We start from the raw sequence: 17,134 nt of genomic DNA, 5'->3' as shown, positions 1-17,134 counted from the left end.
ATGCTAACATATTGCAGATTCGTGGCATAGGTACGCTTATGTAGCGGAATAAAGAAATTCGGCTGAATTAATGTAATTTATTTACACTTGTGTTGTGGAGCAAAAAAGTACAAAAATATTTATTTTTCTAGACTAAATGATCTGAAATATTAAAAATGAGATTGTTACTTCTGTAATTTCATAATTCCTGTATAATTTTATTTTCTAATTCGTCTTCCTGCTAACGCAATAAAATGAGGGTAAGTTTAGTTTTAATTTATTTTACTGTTTATCTATATAGCATACAGGTTATTTTATTACTTCAGTATCATATATATGCCAGTGTTATTGGTTTTATTTTTATAATATACAGGTTGCAATAAATCTAAGTTTGGTATAAATGTTAATGTATATTTATTTATAAAGACTTATAAGATTACCATGCTAGAATTCTTCGCTAAGTCATAAAATAATCACTAACGTTTTGCATTATTTTTATAAACCAAATATAACAGCAGGATTCTTCGCAAGTGACTTCTATTTCATCAGAAGATTTTAAAACTGAACCTGAGGGTAAGTTGTGTAATTTGTATTTAAAGTTCACATTTAAAAAAATATACAATTTCTGACAGTTTGCTTGTATTTGACTAAGTTTTTCTGTTTTATTTACAATAATAAAAAAGGTAAAATTCCCACTACATCATTTAATAGTTAACTTTTTTTGAGTTTATGCAGATGACTGGCAAACATGTCATATCCTGTGATGACCTAAATAATTAAACCAATTACTAAATTTACAATTCATAGCTTTTTGCCCCTGTTGTATATGACCTCAACCCTTATTTCAATGTAGCAGCCCCAGCAGCATCTGGTGGTATATTATGGCGCATGGGAAGCGGGATGGTGAATATGACAAAGGGAGCAGTTGGTGGAACTGTGGGGTTAGGTGTTGGCGCGGTTAAGCTTGTCGCAAGCACTTCATATGTAGTAGCATCTAAGGTAATGGTTATGTCTTTAAGTTTAGACCACAAAATAAAGGATAGAGTATCTTTTCACACTTACACACCTAAATTTCTCTTATAACACTTCTATCTACATGACAGCAACAACATGTACATTTAAATTACATTGTGATCATTTTCTGGATGAGTTTGAATTGTGTAACATGGTATGGGGCAATTCTAGCCAACCTCAGATTTCTCATTTCACCCTACGTGCTACATCCTAGAACCATATACCAAGAGAATAAAATGAATATAAAACTGGTTGTTTTATTACTTTTCATTTATATATTGCCATATTGGGTATATTGACCCAGCTTTTTATCTGATTTTAAAAATATCTTTGGGGTAAAAAATCTAAAAACTTAATAGTTGGTATATTGGCACTAAAATTTTAACTTGAATTCCAGACTGCAGAAGTGGGAGTAAATGCAACTAAAGCTGTTGCTGGTAAAAGTTACGATGTGGTAGCTGGGGGCGTGTCAACTGTGACATCAAGACTGCCATCTGTCCCAAGACCATCCTTAGCGAGCAAAAAAGACAAAACTGAATGACCGTCTCAGTCTTAAAACTTTGTTGTGATTTTTCTTTTTAAATCTGCAATGCACATGCAATGTCGTAGTGTTGGGTGTATAGTATTGCTGTTGGGCGTTATTTTTATCAGAAGCAAAATCTGGTGCATTTTCAAAAGCTGCAATAATACTTAGTGTTAAAATTGTACATAAACTACAATGTATTAGATGTGCATTGCATTATAATGTTTATATGCCAAAGAAAAGTACATTGCAAGGTAATCAAGTTACACCAATCATATTCAAAGAATGTCCAAGACCACAATGCACATATGGTACCTAATGATGTTTTACGTTTCTGTAGTTAAAAATAACTCGTTTTAACACTTCTAACAAACCATGGACAATTGTATATAAGCGTGTTTTCAGCTGCTACAGCTGCAGCAAATGGGGAAAAGCCATTCCAATGCATATCACTTACTTTTCACTAACTTCATAAACACTAAATACTCAATAATAATAATGATGTTTAGAGAATATATTTCTTCAAGTCTACTCAACAAATCTGTGCCTTACATCAATACAAGAACTAGGTCGCTGTAAATGTGTGTTTATTTGTGTAGGGGAGGTCATAAAATGGAGTTACTCTCTACGCGTACTTGTGTCTGTATGTTCTCTAAGAGTCTAAACGAACGGTTGAGTAGCGCCCAACTCCGAACCCCCGACGTTTGAAAGACAGTTTTAGCACACAGTATGTAGGCTACAGATTGAAGAAGAGAGTAAATGTAACTAATCAACTGCTTTGTCTAAGCAAAATACAACCACAAAGGTGGTAGCTGAGACTTGAACCTGTGCCCTGTGGTCTACAAGTGATAGGTAACCGTTGGGCTCGGTGCTGCAAAAATAGGTACACATCATAGTACAAAATGATCAAATCGTCATAACTACGTCGATAAACGATTGGTTCTTTATTTTCGCAGTATTTTTAAAATATTTAGTTTGCACCAACACGATTTCGAGCAAAGATTTTATGCAATATTTTTTCGCACCCCTAATATTTGATCACTTTTTACTTTTCTATGCCATATCCGGTCGGGGGTTCCCCCGTACGTTAAAAAACGTCATTTTTTTCTGTTACAAATCAAATACAGTTTATTGGCAAAACAATATAGTCATATTTAAAAGAATAGAAAAGTTGTTTAAGTCTAATTCACTTGTACATTACATTAATAAAAACTTTATCAATTATTTCAATACAGTTCTTCACCTTTGTTTTTCATTACAGATACATTATAGTATATCGTATATTCGTTACAATTCGTATCGAGATCGACCATCAAGTTTAATACACTGATATATCGATTGTGACGTCACCTTTGAATCGAATCACACCAACCATTTGAGACATCGTGTGTTATGCAAAGTTGAATTATTTAAAATGGAAGAAGTAAGTTTAGTTACAGAGCTTGGTCTTGCCAATAATCTATGCTTTGTTCTTTATTTATTTTCTAACTGTTTTAAATTTAGGTTTTGCAATACCACCTTAGTAAAATACACAATATACTCTAATTTTGTGTGCAACTTTACATAAATGTCATTTGTCACATTGAAGATGACAGCGAAGAAAAGAAAATTAGTATCAAATTAACAGTCCCTAAAAAAGTCGGCTAAACACAATACTAAATTGTTTTTCTGATAATTTAGTTTTTTTTCTGGTACTTAAGTCTAATATTCAAATACTTAATCTTGACGTAACTACATCAACAGGACAAAGGAGAAATCTTGGGCAACTTCCCTTCATTCAATGCTATGAACTTTACCAAGTTTGATCCGCAGTCAAATGATAAGAAGGTGAGAAGTTAATCTAAATCTTAAAACAGATCTTGCGCTCATTTAGAATAAGATAATTCTGTAGACTTTGACCTCCAAAGCCTCACGCACAGGCCAGTGTGACAATAGCACCGTTTGTTTTTTCATTGGTGCTTCCTGTCATGGGACTTACTGTGCCTGTTTGGTTAATATCTTTATTTTTTTTTTCTAGTGTTCGTAAAGTTTACGTTTGTGAAAGCGAATCCCATATTTAATTCTGGTAGCAACATTTTGACATACTATTAGCTTTGAACTCATTTACCCTACCACTTGAAATATTGCTACTAAAGATGTACTTAACAGCAGCCTTTCAGTTTTATTTAATACCTGTTCTAACAGTAGTAGTGCAATTAGAGGGTGTACTCAATGGAAAAACTCAATTGACATCTTGAATATACAAATAATGAATGGTAAAACTTAAAAATAGACTGTTTAAAAAGAACTACCACAAATGTTTTGCGCTACATTGTTGTTTTAATATCACTGTATTTAATAGTATAAACTTTAAAACAAAAGTAACTTCACTTTATATTTGATGATTTATTTTACACAGAAAAAGAAGATTTCGGTTTACCTTTCAACAGAGGAGAGCAAACCACAGCAAGGTAATGTTTTGTTTATCATAACTGTAGGGTGGTGTACACCTTTGTCTATTTACATAATTATTATGGTGACTTACACATTCATTGTCTATATGAGAGTTCTAGTGTTAACAATAGGAAGAAATTGAATGGCAAAATAACGCTCATTGTTTTGTATGTATTGTTAGTTACAACGAGCATTCATTCATTGTTTGCCGCTTGTACTTTTTAATTCGGAAGGCATAGGTAATATTGTTGGTAAAAACTTTGGTGCGTTCTTATATGGGTAAGAATTTTGGGATATTTTAGCTTTGTAATGTTATTAAAATGACTTGAATACGTTGGATTATGATAACCATTCGAATAATCTGGGTAAACACCAACTGGCAAATTAATGTTGCATTATTTAACAAATGGTTTAAACAGCACTCTGGTTTTTCATAAAATGCGCATATGTTTATTATGTTCTGTCCCGTATTTATAATTCCTTGTTGTTGATGCTATCAGCTGATTCATATAGAATGTTGTCCACCATCATTTTGTCCTCAGCACTTTGTTTATCGTTCACTCTTTCAATTGTTCCACATCTCTGTCGTTGCCTGGTGATTCAGGGTAAAAGTTAAGTGTTAAGATAAAACGACCTAAGCTTCTAAAATTAACCTAGGAAGTTGCAAAATAAAAAGTTTGTTTGAAAAAGCCACTGTCAAAAAAACAAAACATGGCCGCAAAATATACACGTTTTTGTTATTGTACTAAACTGTAGCTCAGCCATGTCGCTAATTTCCTAGTAATGTTAGACCTGTTTTTGCAAAATGCTATGTATGACGGGGTCCAGCCCCTCTCCCCCCACCCACCTAAACAGTGTATCCTCCTGCCCGCTATCCACATTATAAGTTTCATCCTCATCATAATATTCTTCTTCTTCAACTTCATTCTCAAAAGGAACCGCGCTTGAATCATCATTGCAGTGGTAATGACGTGATGAATACTTCTTATATTGTGCCTGAATTTTAAACCTTAGGTTACATATTCTCAAAACTCTTTGCGTATTTGTTTTCCAAAAAATATCAATGATATCCCACACCCTAAATATTCAAAAAAACAGATTTTAGGCTGTTTAAACCGAATTAAAGTATACATCAGACAGACAGTGCAAATTGTAATGTAGTCACTGGGCAATGGCATCACCATGTATAGTCACCTTAACAACAATTACACCATGCAAAGCCTTCATTTCTTACATGCAAGCTTTACTCCATAGCTTGGAAGCCACAATTAACCACTAGTATGAACTACACAGTTGAATTGCAATGGGTGTGTGATGCAACCTCCACACTATGTATGTTTACCTTAACAACTGGGGTTTCTTTACTTGTTGAAGGTCTTCCTGCATCTCCACTGTTCGGACATTCCTCAATGGAAAAGTAAATCCTGCTTTCTCTGCTTGGGACCCTCCTTATTGTGCCCTGTGTTTGTAGAAAGATGCCTAAACTTATAATGGCAATATATTAATGATGTTACAAACATGTAATGAAAAATCAATGTGACATTTGCGAGTGAACACTATGTCTTTTTCGTTATTTGTTTGTTACTCTTATTTCAAAAGAATGGTTCCCAAGTAAAGGATCAAGACCTATATCCTTCTGGCATGTCACACTAAAGGACCCACCCATACATATAATATAGTATTGTACCCCTACAAGCAAAAACAGCTATAATAGTTCAGTTCAGCTACCAAGAACAAGTTTCCCTTGATCCTTATCTAATTTGGGACCATTTCATTGCTTACTACATACTCCACATACATTGGTTACCTGATGACTAAATGAGTCCGATACATGAGATGATGCGTGTTCCACTTGGTTGGTTGAAGCAATGGAGTAATCGTACATCAAGTTCTGTGCATTGCTGTGAATGGAGTTGTATAATTCTGATTCGTTGGAAAAAAGTGAGACTATATAGATATGTTCAAAAGAAGATTTAATTACACAAGTAAAATCTTGTTGGTTTGCCATTGATTTTAGACACTTAACTTTCAAGTAATTAAAACCTTGTAGTAAAGTAAAGGTTTAAAACTTACTGAAACAATGTCGAAAAAAAAGGAAATAAGACTGAAGCCTCAAAAACACCTTGTCACTTGTGTCTCTAATGGACCAACTTTGTATTGGATGAAATCTTCTTAAAATTCAACATTATTATTTAACAAACCTAGAGTTTTGTGCGTTTCTAAAAGACCCCTGCGCGCTCATTGTAGTTGTAATGAAATGTTGGCGGCAACATAATATGATACCGGTCAGTATAACACTGATAAGCAGCCCAGCTACAGAAGCCAACCCTATGATGATCAATTTGCCCATTTCCTGTAAAGTTTTCTTTAATTTTAAACTTTGTCATTATGATGTCATACTTACCTCTGTGACTGTTGGACTAGAACCATCCTTTGTGATGTCATTATGGTCTGGTCGTGGTAAAACATTTGGGTTTTGTGGTTCTGTCTAAAAACATTCATAATTTTTGTTTCAGTTGTGTTTTTAATGTAAAATTTTTGTTTACTTTTTCAATTTTCTTCTCCTTTGTTGTTGGAACAAAGGTGGTTGTGATGTCATATTCTGGTTCAACTTGTGTTGTTGACATGAGAGTGGGTGTAGTTCCTGCAAGAAGATAAATGTGTAAGACATTGTTCGTAGTTGTTTCTCTTGTTAATACTTTATCAGTGGTTCTCATACTTTTTTTATTGCAAAAAGTTTGGATAATTTTTTTGCATTTGCGATACTTTTACTGCCACACCCACTTCCTGTTTAGTCATGTTTATCAACAGACAACAAACGCCATTTTTGATTTGCACACAATAACTTCTATATTCATACTCTTAGTAGTAATAGTAGTTGTTGTTGTTTCTAATGTAGTGGTGGACATTGGTAAGGTGGGGGCTGTTGTTGTTGCAGATGTTGGTCTTGTACGAGTTACAACACGATAACTTGCATTGAACCCTCTGTAGAAAGGTTGTTAATTTTACAAAACCAAAATACAGATGCATGTTTGAAGTTATATAAATCACTACACTACTGCAGTAGGTGTATGTTTACCATAAATGGGACTTTTGCATAGTGATGTAACTTGTAGGTTAGAGCAGTTCTGTAAGTTTACCTTCATTAGTTTGGTTGCCGTTTAGATTAGTTTTAAAACTAAGCTTGTTATTTTATTTACTAATTTGCAGCAATCAATCTCCAAATTTAAGGAGGCATGAGTAGAGGTTGAATTTTGTTATGAGCAATGACTACTAAACATTTTATGAAACCTTGGATGCCAGTTAAGTGTTGTAATAGATTCAGAACCTTCCAAAAATAAGACTTACCTTTCCTGGTTATAATCATCTGATTTGAAGACAATCTTCATGACCCCACTATGTGCAGTCAATGGTCCAATACTGAGGTTGTGTGTTGTGCAATATGCACCAAGTCTATGTTGGTCACTTTTACCATCATATATAGATACAATGTCAAATGTACAGTTGGCGTGTTCCTCCAATGCAAAGTCATGGAAGGTTATCTGTAATGTATGTCTGAGTTAGGTTATAACACAGATGTTTTCTTATACACCAGAGACCAGACGCACATTGTGTATTAATGCACCTCATGCTCACTGTCGAGTTATAACATGGGTGTCTTCTTATACACCAGACACACATGGTGTATTCATACACCTTATGCTTACGTTATAACACGGTTGTCTCTTGTCTTATTACACACTTAATGCAGCTGCAGTTCTATCATATCAATTCACCTGAATATCATTTTCTGGTTCAGTCTTAATAATCCATTCACATCTAAGGTTAGGTTCATAATATTCTGGATAGTTCTTTGATTGTATCAACCCTCGTTGTGTAATTTGATCCCTTGGCCCTCCACAGCCAGATGCAGCAATAACTTGGTAGGTTGCGAAGAAACCTGTTGTGGATTGTAAACAGCATAACATTTGTATTTTTCATGGACTCATGGATACAATGATGAAAATCATCAAAGAGTAAAATAACATAATAAAAAAAAAACTCGTGTAGTAACATGTTATGGATTCTTGTGTTATTTTCTGAAGAAACTAGCTCTTTTATAGCAAATTTAGCTCTATGCATGCATTAGGTTTCTTTATGGAGTAATAAACTGTAAAAAATCATGAATTTCAAAGAAGCTTACGGATCCTTTAAAAAAAAGTGTAAATAAATTTGAATCCTGTTTTTACCTTTTGCTTGAATTGCTTCATTAGTTTGAAACGCAATCCTCACTCTATTAGAAATGGATATAAAGTTCGGAGGTCGCACACTATCACAGTATCTATGTTCCATGGATGCTATGTATAATCCATTCTCTACATCTTTAATCTGGAACAAAGAGTGTGTTATATCTTTACATCTATGTGCTAATAGTTATGTTTGTTCTAGTCAGACTTTCCGATCAGGATTTTAGTTACAAGGACAGAACATTATTCGCTTAGGCTTGATGTATTTATTAACAGCAATGGTGTTCTGTTTACATTAACTTTGAAAAACACATAGGAGTAATCGCTTTAATGTGCCAACTCTAGAGAAAACTCAGGTCCCATAACATGCCACTCTGGAGGACCTTGTTCTAAATAATATAGGATTGGGTGACAAAAACTGCACTCGTACCCCTTCCATACAAACAAGCAAGACATACTGTCTTCTTTTTCAACTCAACAAGTGAGGCTCCACCCCTTACTGTCAATCAAACATCATTAAGAACTCACCTGTAAGCTATCATCTATGCATGAGGTTCCAGGTCGGTACCGAACACCAGGGTAGCGAATATCACGCGCAATCTGCATGTCACTGAATCGGATTTCTATCAACTGTGAAGATGATGTTATTATTTAGGGTTCCATGTATATTGAATAATATACTTGTTGGGACCTTTTTTTAATTAAGTTTTTTTGTTTTGTTTATTGTTTAGATAGTTTTTTTTTATGTTTAATGGATAGGAGTGTGGTGTACAGATGGGTTTGAGAAGTGAATTTTCTTGATGATCATCTTGATAAATCTTGGTGCTCATAAATTATAATATTATTTGAAAAATCTTTCAAACCAGACCAACAACACCTAGATGTTAAACCTTATATCGTTGAATGCTTATTTACTAAATCTAAATCTTTGTCAACGTCAAATTTCTATTAGTTTAGGAGGTGTTGTTTTTTAAGGTTTATTTTCATTAAATAACTTTACCTTGTCAACGTCAGCATAAATATCCCAAATACAGTGAGCGTTGTTGGAGTAAGGTTCAGGATAATTCATGGATTGAAAGAAACCTCTTGGTTCAGTTAATGCCTGAAAATATAGAGATAATGTTATTCTTTAACACCCTAAACTAAGTTTTCTATAAAAACACCAACAAAACCAACATATCGTCTTTTTGCCCGGAAAAACTTTTAATTATGTTTTGTTCTGTATGGGTGAGGTCTATGAGAACCTGGGATTTGGTCCAGTTTTGGCCCATTACTCCAACACCCTTGTGCTTCCAAAAGTGGCATGTTTCGTTGCAATAGTAAAGTCCTTTAGCTATCCTAATGCAGAGATTCCTAAACATTTCAAAATATGTTCTCTAGGAAAACACCTACAAAACCAACATATCCTTTTTTGCCCAGTAAAGCCTGTTTAGAATCTCTTATTAGGACAGCTAGCCATCTGCTCTAGTGCTAAATGGTATGATGTAACTTCCATTTTAAAAGCTGAGGTGACATATTCCCCCTAATGTTACACCCATGGTCTATACAGATATAATAATAACAATCAACAATCTTTGTCCGAACCTGAGGCCCCCCACAGCCAGATCCATTGACAAAGTTGTATCTTGCTCTGAATCCTCTGTCCCCTTCGTAGTGGTCGGTCATGAATTGAACCTAGTGGTTACAAACTTACTGTTACTTTCGTTTTTGTAAAACGTGAACGTCTAAGTTCAAGTGCCGGCAAAATAATTTTTATCTCATGTTGCTTAATAACTAATTGTAAACTATTACCACAAGATTAGCAATAAAGCTAAGTGCTGTGTTAACAGTGGTGTCTTTTAAATATGATGAACATGAAATTCTATTCCTAAATAGTGTGATCTTTGAATGTAGGATAACTTGAATGTAGGTTAATACCCCAAATAAGCAGGTTATACCTTCATAACGTTTCTGGTTGAACTAAAGGTTCCTGGCTGATTCTTTCCACAAAACTTCCCCAAAGATTTCTCTGTGTTGCCGATGACATCAAGTATCTGTTGAACAAGAAAGTTGTTTATGCTCATTGTCGAGTTAAAACATGGGTGTCTTCTTATACACCAGACACACATGGTATATTCATACACCTCATGCTCATTGTCGAGTTATAACATGAATGTATTTTTATACACCAGACACACATGGTATATTCATACACCTCATGCTCATTGTCGAGTTATAACATGAATGTATTTTTATACACCAGACACACATGGTATATTCATACACCTCATGCTCATTGTCAGGTTATAACATGGGTGTCTTCTTATGCTCCAAACAAACGTATGGTATCCCCATATTCATGTACATGTAGCATTCTACCTAAGGTGAACTCCGAACCCAGAACCTTCATGTTTTTAAATATTAAACCAACAAGCTTACCTCAACATATTCAAGCCTACAGTTATTGGATCCATACTCCAAAGCGAACCCAGGATCAAAGGTTAGGATGATCACTTGGTAGATGGGAGCAATAATCTGCCACCTGCAGTTTGCGTTGTTGTCGTATCTGCCAGGGTAGTTCATGCTCGATATCGAACCCCGGGGTTTCGTCTGCGAACGTAAACTCCCGCAACCTGGGACGTAGGGAGTGTTACGGATTCAAAATACTGTTGGTCTCATGTAACACAAAAGCTTAAAAGCTATTTTCGGCATAAAACTGCAGTGCTTACACCTATGATGTCAGCCTGGTTTTAAAAACTGGAGCAACATATATACAGGTGTTACGTATGCACAATCTCTTAAAAACTCTGTTTGATAAAGCTTTTTGTGGTAATGAAAGCATGTCTAAGTATCCACACGTTAACACAATACGGATATGTCTATAAAGTTACCACTTGACGACCAACCAAAAGTCGTGTCTGCTAATTCACACACTGCAAAAGCTCGACTGTGGGCATGGTAGTCGCAACCATGAAATATTCAGTTTCCCCTCACGAGGATATAAAAAACGAAAACAACCGAAAGTTATGTCTGCTTATTCACACATCGCAAAAGCTTTAGCAACTTGATCGTGGGCATGAAAACGGGTAATTTACCTGAATCTGCCGCAATGCTACAACCAAGCAGTTCAAGACGTAGAGCAATCCTGTTCGCTCTCGCAGGCCATAATACTGGTACGATGCGGACGATCTGTTAAAATATGTGCAATATACTTACATGTTCGCTCATCTAGAAGCGGAAATGTCGCTGTAACTTTTATAACTATCAACTCGGGCTTCCGCCTTGAAACTCCCAGCCTACCCATAAGCTAACATACACATTTTCATCGACAATCTTTCTCGCTTTTTTATCACCTGAGATTATGGCCAGAGTTGCCCATTACGATCTTTCAACTTCTAGAGTTACCATTTACACCGACCAAAGACGTTAGCCATGCAACTTTTGCATGAGCTTTAAGTCCGTGTTGGAGGTATGCGTTCTAACCATACAAACTCACGTCACCAATGACATCACAAATGTATAACTACGTCATCGCTTCACAAACCTGGGCGAGTACTGGTTCAGGAAAACGCGCGCTCGCAACTCTTGTCCCGTCCGTGTTACCATTAAAGTTGATGGGGCCTCCTCTGTCCGACACCGCCTGCCACACGTTACCACGGGGACTCGACTTATACTTCACTTTGTATTGAGATACAAGCAACCTTCCGTGCGTGGGGACGATCTGTCCTTGTGTTTGAACACCACTTACATACATTGTTTTCCCAAGGTCGATCTGTGAATTTATAAAACCGTTCATTATGTTCTTGTTATTGGTCAGTTATTGTAGTCTCGTTATTCTCTGTTTGATTATAATGATCCGTTGTTTTTTGTTAATTGTGCAGTCTATTATGTCGCCTGTTCTCTATAGCTGTACAATGTATGTCCTTTACCGGTACATCGTCCGTTCTTTACTGGTACACTGTTTACCCTATATCTCATAAACCAGTCTCCCATTTTCTTTTATATCATTGTACTATTTAATGTTTTTCTCGCACACAATACACCCAGTTGGGCACTGAGGGCTACGGTAGCCAAGATCAAACACAATGTACGAAGACCGTCTATCTATGTGTTAAACCCATAAAAAACGACTCGGTTTAAAAGCGTGGTCGCTACACTTAGCATGCAAACAACCCAACAACTCTATTAAAAAAGCCCCCTACCCTATAACTCAGAAGTTTCGTTTTAATTAATGAAAACTTTATACTACCTATATATACCATGGCATACACACACACACTCCCCACCAACCTGTATCCATTGCTCCGGTGCTGTATACGTCACCCATGCATTATCACCATTCAATCTAGCGTTCTCTTTACCATACCTATGCTCATTGATCACCGTAGACACCGATATTCTATCATCTGGTATATCCCCGCTCTCTAGCCCCAGCTTACGGTCGCATCTTCTTATACTCGATGGGATATGTTCCGCCACCCTTCGAATCCGGGACCGGAAGTCCGCCGATGTTTCGAAACATATCAACAACAGAATACTTGCCACTGCTTTATTCATTTCTAACAATGCATCAGCAGATCCCGAATCCTGACATTTTGTTTCAATCCTCGAGTTGCGGTCTCGTTCATTCGACTTTCTGTGTTTCCTGTTATGACGTCACAATCCTGCATTACTTCGAACAGTGTTTCCAGTGATGACATGAAGAATCCAATTACAAAATACTACGTCGTATTGCGTCATAATCAAAAAAACTTTAAATTAAAAAAAAAAGTTTAAATTCTTTCCGAATAAAATTAATTTGGAAACACTGGCCAAGTCATTGTGACGACACACCGGATGCGATTGTGGGAATTGTATTTTCGTCGAAATTCGAAATTTGGTTTCGGAAACTGTTTGGTTACCAAGTGCTTATGTATAGTATTTCTATATTAATTATATTGTTACGTTTCAGTGATCAAGAAAGACCGAAGTTCGATCTTGTTAAGATATTTGTATCAACAACTTGATAAAAAAGTGAGTATGACGGAACAAAAGTTTTGACACATTGTATTTTCTTCATTGGAAAGCTTGTAAATGCTCTTTATTCGTCGTTATCCCACGTGACAGCAGAATGGCAGACGAAACGTTCGCGCAATAATTTTTTTTTTATCAGAAGAGCAGTTTAAATAATATTTTATTTTTTAGAAACACGAAAACTTGAAACACAAGATCAACACGGGGGATTCCCAAGCCAGCGCGGACGGGAATCCCCCCGATGACGAGCCGAGAAGAAAAATTTTCAAACCATCGCATTCCAAAGATGACGTCACTTCCACGTCATTTTCGGAGAAGACATGAAAGTTACGTCATCGATGGATGAAACTTGCGATGACGTACCAACTGATGACGTATTGCCACAGTGACGCAATTGCAGTGACGTCACCAGCGCGGATATAATAACCAATCAACTTCACGCGTTATGTGTATTTTAAGGGTCGTAACATTGAAGTGGCGACCGTTACACGACACTTATTTAATACGAGCCACTGTAATAAATTCCCTCGAAAGTTACCATACAGATATAACGCTTGTTAAGGGTTCTATTCTCCTGTTTGTCTTTATATTTAGATTAGAGAATGTTAGAAGGGACCAATATGTTTATACTTCGGTAACATAGACATCGTATAAAACGTAAGAAAGTTTCATTTTATTACCGTGCACTTGAATTGTAAAATGTTTTATGCTGTCGCGTTCAAATGCGTCTAGACTTTGTTAATGTGCGACCCTGGTTCTAATTGAAATCGAGGTGGTACTATAATGCACGCCCGAAAGGCATGGGTGTCTTGTTTATAAAGGAGCAGTTTGGTTTATAAATTCATTCACACTAACCACTAAGATGACAAATGTACTCGTCTGTTGCGTCATACTTGCAATTGTTGCGTCAGCGTCTTCTAAATGTTATGAATGGAACTCGGTGAGTTTGTTTTACAGAAAGTAGCGTATTTACCAGAGCATATCATGCTATTCTATATAGTAGGGTTGGGAAAGATGGGACACCTTTTGCACATGATAGTCATACATCCTAATCGTATTCTAAACGATTAACAACGGTATATGGGAGTCGTGGGGTTAGGGTTATAATTTTTTGAATGTTTTTTGTTTACTACCAAATGGGACCAAAAGATGTTCCATCTTCCCCCACCCAACTATATATATATATTAAGTTTAGCCACGTAAATTCAAATTCACATGCTTTCGGCATTATGTGTGATGACCCAAATTTTCTATTTTTTATTAACCCTGCTTTTAAACCAAGTGTTATAGGCGCGTTTAAAATACTGTTTTATCGTCGATGGAAAAGGTCAATATTTTGTTCTTGCACTCGTTCGAATAAAAAACGATCTCGTACTAAAAGTTTTCAGGCTTTTCTATGTTTTGTAGCTCAAAATCTTTTGCAGCTTTTCGTATTTAACTGGAACTTGTTGGCCCCAAAGTGGGCGAACGACGCAATGTACCCAGCAGGCGTTATAGATCGACGATTGTTCAACGAAACAAACCGATTGTTGATGGCGAAGAACGCGATTATCGGCGCTAATGCTGACGTCATAATGCTACAAGAGGTAATTTTAGAACTGAAATTACTATAGGATAATATGAACGGTTTTAATATGAAATTGTTATATTTGGCGACATGTAAATTTCAATGAACCACCGTTTCGTTTACCATCTGACAAGAGGGCAAAATTTTGCTTAGTAGTGAACGGTCATCCACTAAGTTACATACCAGATAACTCATAAGCTGGCACACTATAGGTGTATAAAACATAACGCCCATTAATGCATCTTATTTATCCTCGCGGGGTAGCGACAGTCGTTATAAAACGGGTGTTATGTTTTATACACCTGGTATAGCAGAACCCTATGAACTACCTTAAAGTGTCACACCCTTTTTATTAACCTAATTTAAACCATCGTTCCTAATACGACCTTCATTCAGGGCTCGTCCAAAATAAGCTACGCCCAATATTTAATAGCAGCCATCATAACAATATAACTGAATTGAACGTTTCGGTTCGCACAGGTTCAAAACGATTGGCTTGAAGAAATAAAGCTGGCTCTTGGTAATACATATGACCTTGCTATATATAAAGAACACGAACCCATCTTTCAACCTTCGGCATTTTTACGTATCAACATAAAACAGGTGATCTGTTACGTCATAAAGTTTATATTGTTGTCTTCACTGTTCGTTAAAACTGCTGCCTCCTTATCTTAAAGATGTAATTAACATTAAGTACGGCGGGGTAAGATGGACACTGTTAGCACGTGATGGTGTTTTTAACAATTAACAAATAGTCCTGGGATACGATTTTATGATTCTGCAAATATTATTTGTTTACTACCAAAACAAAAAAGAGAATAAATCCTGGACCATCTTACCCCAGTTTACTTTATATATTTATCTCGTCATAAATGCGTATATGACGTCACACAGGGCCTCGGTAACGCCATTTTCTTCAAACCACGTCGACTTACGTTGCTCGATACTCGCGACTTTCTTACGACATCTAGCGGCAACCGTGTGGTGTTCGCGACCTTCGAGATGGCCCAGGTCAACCGACCACCGATTACCTTCGTTAACAGTCAGTTGGAAAAGGGAATACTGGGGATTGGAACGAGGCTGTTTCAGGTATGGTGACAGAAATTTAATGCAAATCACCTACAAAATAAATACGTGCTAACTCCGGCACGAGGTGTATGAAACAGAACATCTGGGGTATAACGACTATCCTTGCCCCGCCACGCGGCCTTGATAAGTTGTATACATTTATTTAAAATGTATGTTGTATATGTAAACAGTGACTATATGGGTTGAGGTGTATGGAACATAAAACCCGTGTTATAACGACTGTTGTTGCCCTGCCGTAAGAGTAAATTTGATCTACGTACTAAAGGGCATCCAATGAATATTCTCTTCAAAATATAATGGACAAGTTCTGATTAATCGATCTAGCTTATATTTTATGGCTTCTAAACAACCTCCTAAATTTCTAAAAAAAAAAAAAACAATTAGTATAAACATACTAAAATTAAAAGTGTGTTTAAATTAAACAGGTAAACAGCATTCATCAAATTACGAAGATGATCAAGAAAGATTTAGAACAAAGATTTTCGCTTGAGTTTGAACCACAAGTAGTTTGGGGTGGAGACTTCAATACATTATCTGACATGCAAACTTATGCGAGGATGAGCAACCTTGGATATTCGAATGTGTTTGATGTAAGTTGGCTTAGCTTGAAGTAGTATATACTGTAAATTTATGTAAGCAAAGGGGGTTTATGAATATATCCTATGGTGTACCAAAATACACCCATGGAATAACTCGACAGTGAGCATGAGATGTATAAATACACCATGTGTGTCTGGTGTATAAGAAGACACCCATGTTATAACTCGACAGTGAGCATGAGGTAAACCCACATATTTTCACAGGTGTTAAAGCTTCCAACACCAAACAATTACTACGGCAGCTTGGTGTTCCCACACCCGATAAGCTACGTATTTGTCCCAACACAAAGCGTTCAACGTAAATTAATAGAAATAGCATATTCGTTCGTTAATAACGAAGGTAAGATGTGTGCTTTGAAATATATATAGTAGGGTAGGGGAAGATGGGACACCTTTCATTTTATTTTCTCTTCCCACTTGGTAGTAAACAAAAAACCTTCAAAGAATTATAAAACTGTATCCTCACGACTCCCATTGGCCATTGTTAATTCTTTAAAAAAAATTCGATCCTAATATTAGGACATTAGGTGCTAAAGGTATCCCGTCTTACCCCACCCTACTATATATTACTGTGTCTAGGAGCGCCAGCATTAGACCAAAGGATACGGTTTGGGAATTGATGCAGCCACCATTGTAGACATGTTTGTCTTTGGAAAAGACACTTATCGGTAATTGCTCCGAACCGGTGGCCATCATGAAAGTATTCATCCAC

At 36.2% G+C, this 17,134-nt stretch overlaps 4 protein-coding genes across 8 annotated transcripts; 3 read left to right on the top strand and 1 right to left on the bottom strand.

The window, feature by feature from the left end:
* Window positions 1-128: 128 nt before the first annotated feature.
* Window positions 129-2,096, top strand: LOC100178921. 4 transcript variants are annotated; one of them, XM_009859803.3, is made up of 4 exons: window positions 129-239; window positions 498-552; window positions 833-978; window positions 1,391-2,045. In XM_009859803.3, the coding sequence occupies exons 1-4, from the start codon at window positions 234-236 to the stop codon at window positions 1,532-1,534; spliced, it is 351 nt and encodes a 116-aa protein (XP_009858105.1). In that variant the 5' UTR covers window positions 129-233; the 3' UTR covers window positions 1,535-2,045. The 4 variants fall into 4 exon arrangements, with proteins under 4 accessions (XP_009858105.1, XP_009858104.1, XP_009858106.1 ...); XM_009859802.3 differs by having other exon boundaries at window positions 130-239; window positions 495-552; window positions 1,391-2,096; XM_009859804.3 differs by having other exon boundaries at window positions 130-239; window positions 495-552; window positions 836-978.
* Window positions 2,097-2,775: 679 nt separating this feature from the next.
* Window positions 2,776-14,018, top strand: LOC104265547. Of its 2 annotated transcripts, none has more exons than XM_018811165.2 (5): window positions 2,776-2,939; window positions 3,260-3,343; window positions 3,915-3,966; window positions 13,106-13,167; window positions 13,339-14,018. In XM_018811165.2, the coding sequence occupies exons 1-5, from the start codon at window positions 2,931-2,933 to the stop codon at window positions 13,489-13,491; spliced, it is 360 nt and encodes a 119-aa protein (XP_018666710.1). In that variant the 5' UTR covers window positions 2,776-2,930; the 3' UTR covers window positions 13,492-14,018. The 2 variants fall into 2 exon arrangements, with proteins under 2 accessions (XP_018666710.1, XP_026689637.1); XM_026833836.1 differs by having other exon boundaries at window positions 13,106-13,171; window positions 13,339-13,420.
* On the bottom strand, window positions 4,101-13,098 carry LOC104265580. Its single transcript, XM_009859917.3, has 19 exons — window positions 12,445-13,098; window positions 11,699-11,926; window positions 11,250-11,343; window positions 10,594-10,787; window positions 10,113-10,208; window positions 9,760-9,849; window positions 9,176-9,277; window positions 8,704-8,805; window positions 8,179-8,317; window positions 7,726-7,889; window positions 7,298-7,491; window positions 6,810-6,934; window positions 6,496-6,593; window positions 6,354-6,437; window positions 6,151-6,302; window positions 5,757-5,850; window positions 5,292-5,408; window positions 4,797-4,945; window positions 4,101-4,541 (listed from the first exon to the last, which is right to left on the bottom strand). The coding sequence occupies exons 1-19, from the start codon at window positions 12,709-12,711 to the stop codon at window positions 4,421-4,423; spliced, it is 2,610 nt and encodes an 869-aa protein (XP_009858219.1). The 5' UTR covers window positions 12,712-13,098; the 3' UTR covers window positions 4,101-4,420.
* On the top strand, window positions 14,011-16,806 carry LOC104265579. The gene is made up of 6 exons (XM_026833835.1): window positions 14,011-14,107; window positions 14,592-14,753; window positions 15,215-15,337; window positions 15,629-15,823; window positions 16,249-16,413; window positions 16,627-16,806. The coding sequence occupies exons 1-6, from the start codon at window positions 14,030-14,032 to the stop codon at window positions 16,789-16,791; spliced, it is 888 nt and encodes a 295-aa protein (XP_026689636.1). The 5' UTR covers window positions 14,011-14,029; the 3' UTR covers window positions 16,792-16,806.
* Window positions 16,807-17,134: the final 328 nt, after the last annotated feature.

The sequence above is a fragment of the Ciona intestinalis genome, chromosome 3, assembly GCF_000224145.3.
Source record: "Ciona intestinalis chromosome 3, KH, whole genome shotgun sequence".
Classification (NCBI taxonomy): Eukaryota; Metazoa; Chordata; class Ascidiacea; order Phlebobranchia; family Cionidae; genus Ciona; species Ciona intestinalis.
Note: the sequence above shows the minus strand (reverse complement) of the source record. Positions and strands in the feature narration are given on the sequence as shown.

Bases quoted from the DNA above. Each gene is read 5' to 3' on its own strand.
- LOC104265547 (XM_018811165.2), top strand. The intron at 3,967-13,105 runs GTAATGTTTTGT...GTTACGTTTCAG, and splicing joins GGAGAGCAAACCACAGCAAG to TGATCAAGAAAGACCGAAGT. The intron at 13,168-13,338 runs GTGAGTATGACG...TTTATTTTTTAG, and splicing joins ATCAACAACTTGATAAAAAA to AAACACGAAAACTTGAAACA.
- LOC100178921 (XM_009859802.3), top strand. The intron at 553-832 runs GTAAGTTGTGTA...ATTTCAATGTAG, and splicing joins TTTTAAAACTGAACCTGAGG to CAGCCCCAGCAGCATCTGGT. The intron at 979-1,390 runs GTAATGGTTATG...CTTGAATTCCAG, and splicing joins CATATGTAGTAGCATCTAAG to ACTGCAGAAGTGGGAGTAAA.
- LOC104265580 (XM_009859917.3), bottom strand. From the start codon at position 12,711: ATGAATAAAGCAGTGGCAAGTATTCTGTTGTTGATATGTTTCGAAACA. The intron at 10,788-11,249 runs GTAAATTACCCG...CCTACGTCCCAG, and splicing joins TAGCATTGCGGCAGATTCAG to GTTGCGGGAGTTTACGTTCG. The intron at 6,303-6,353 runs GTAAGTATGACA...AAAACTTTACAG, and splicing joins CTAGTCCAACAGTCACAGAG to GAAATGGGCAAATTGATCAT.
- LOC104265579 (XM_026833835.1), top strand. From the start codon at position 14,030: ATGACAAATGTACTCGTCTGTTGCGTCATACTTGCAATTGTTGCGTCA. The intron at 14,754-15,214 runs GTAATTTTAGAA...CGGTTCGCACAG, and splicing joins ACGTCATAATGCTACAAGAG to GTTCAAAACGATTGGCTTGA. The intron at 15,338-15,628 runs GTGATCTGTTAC...GACGTCACACAG, and splicing joins TACGTATCAACATAAAACAG to GGCCTCGGTAACGCCATTTT.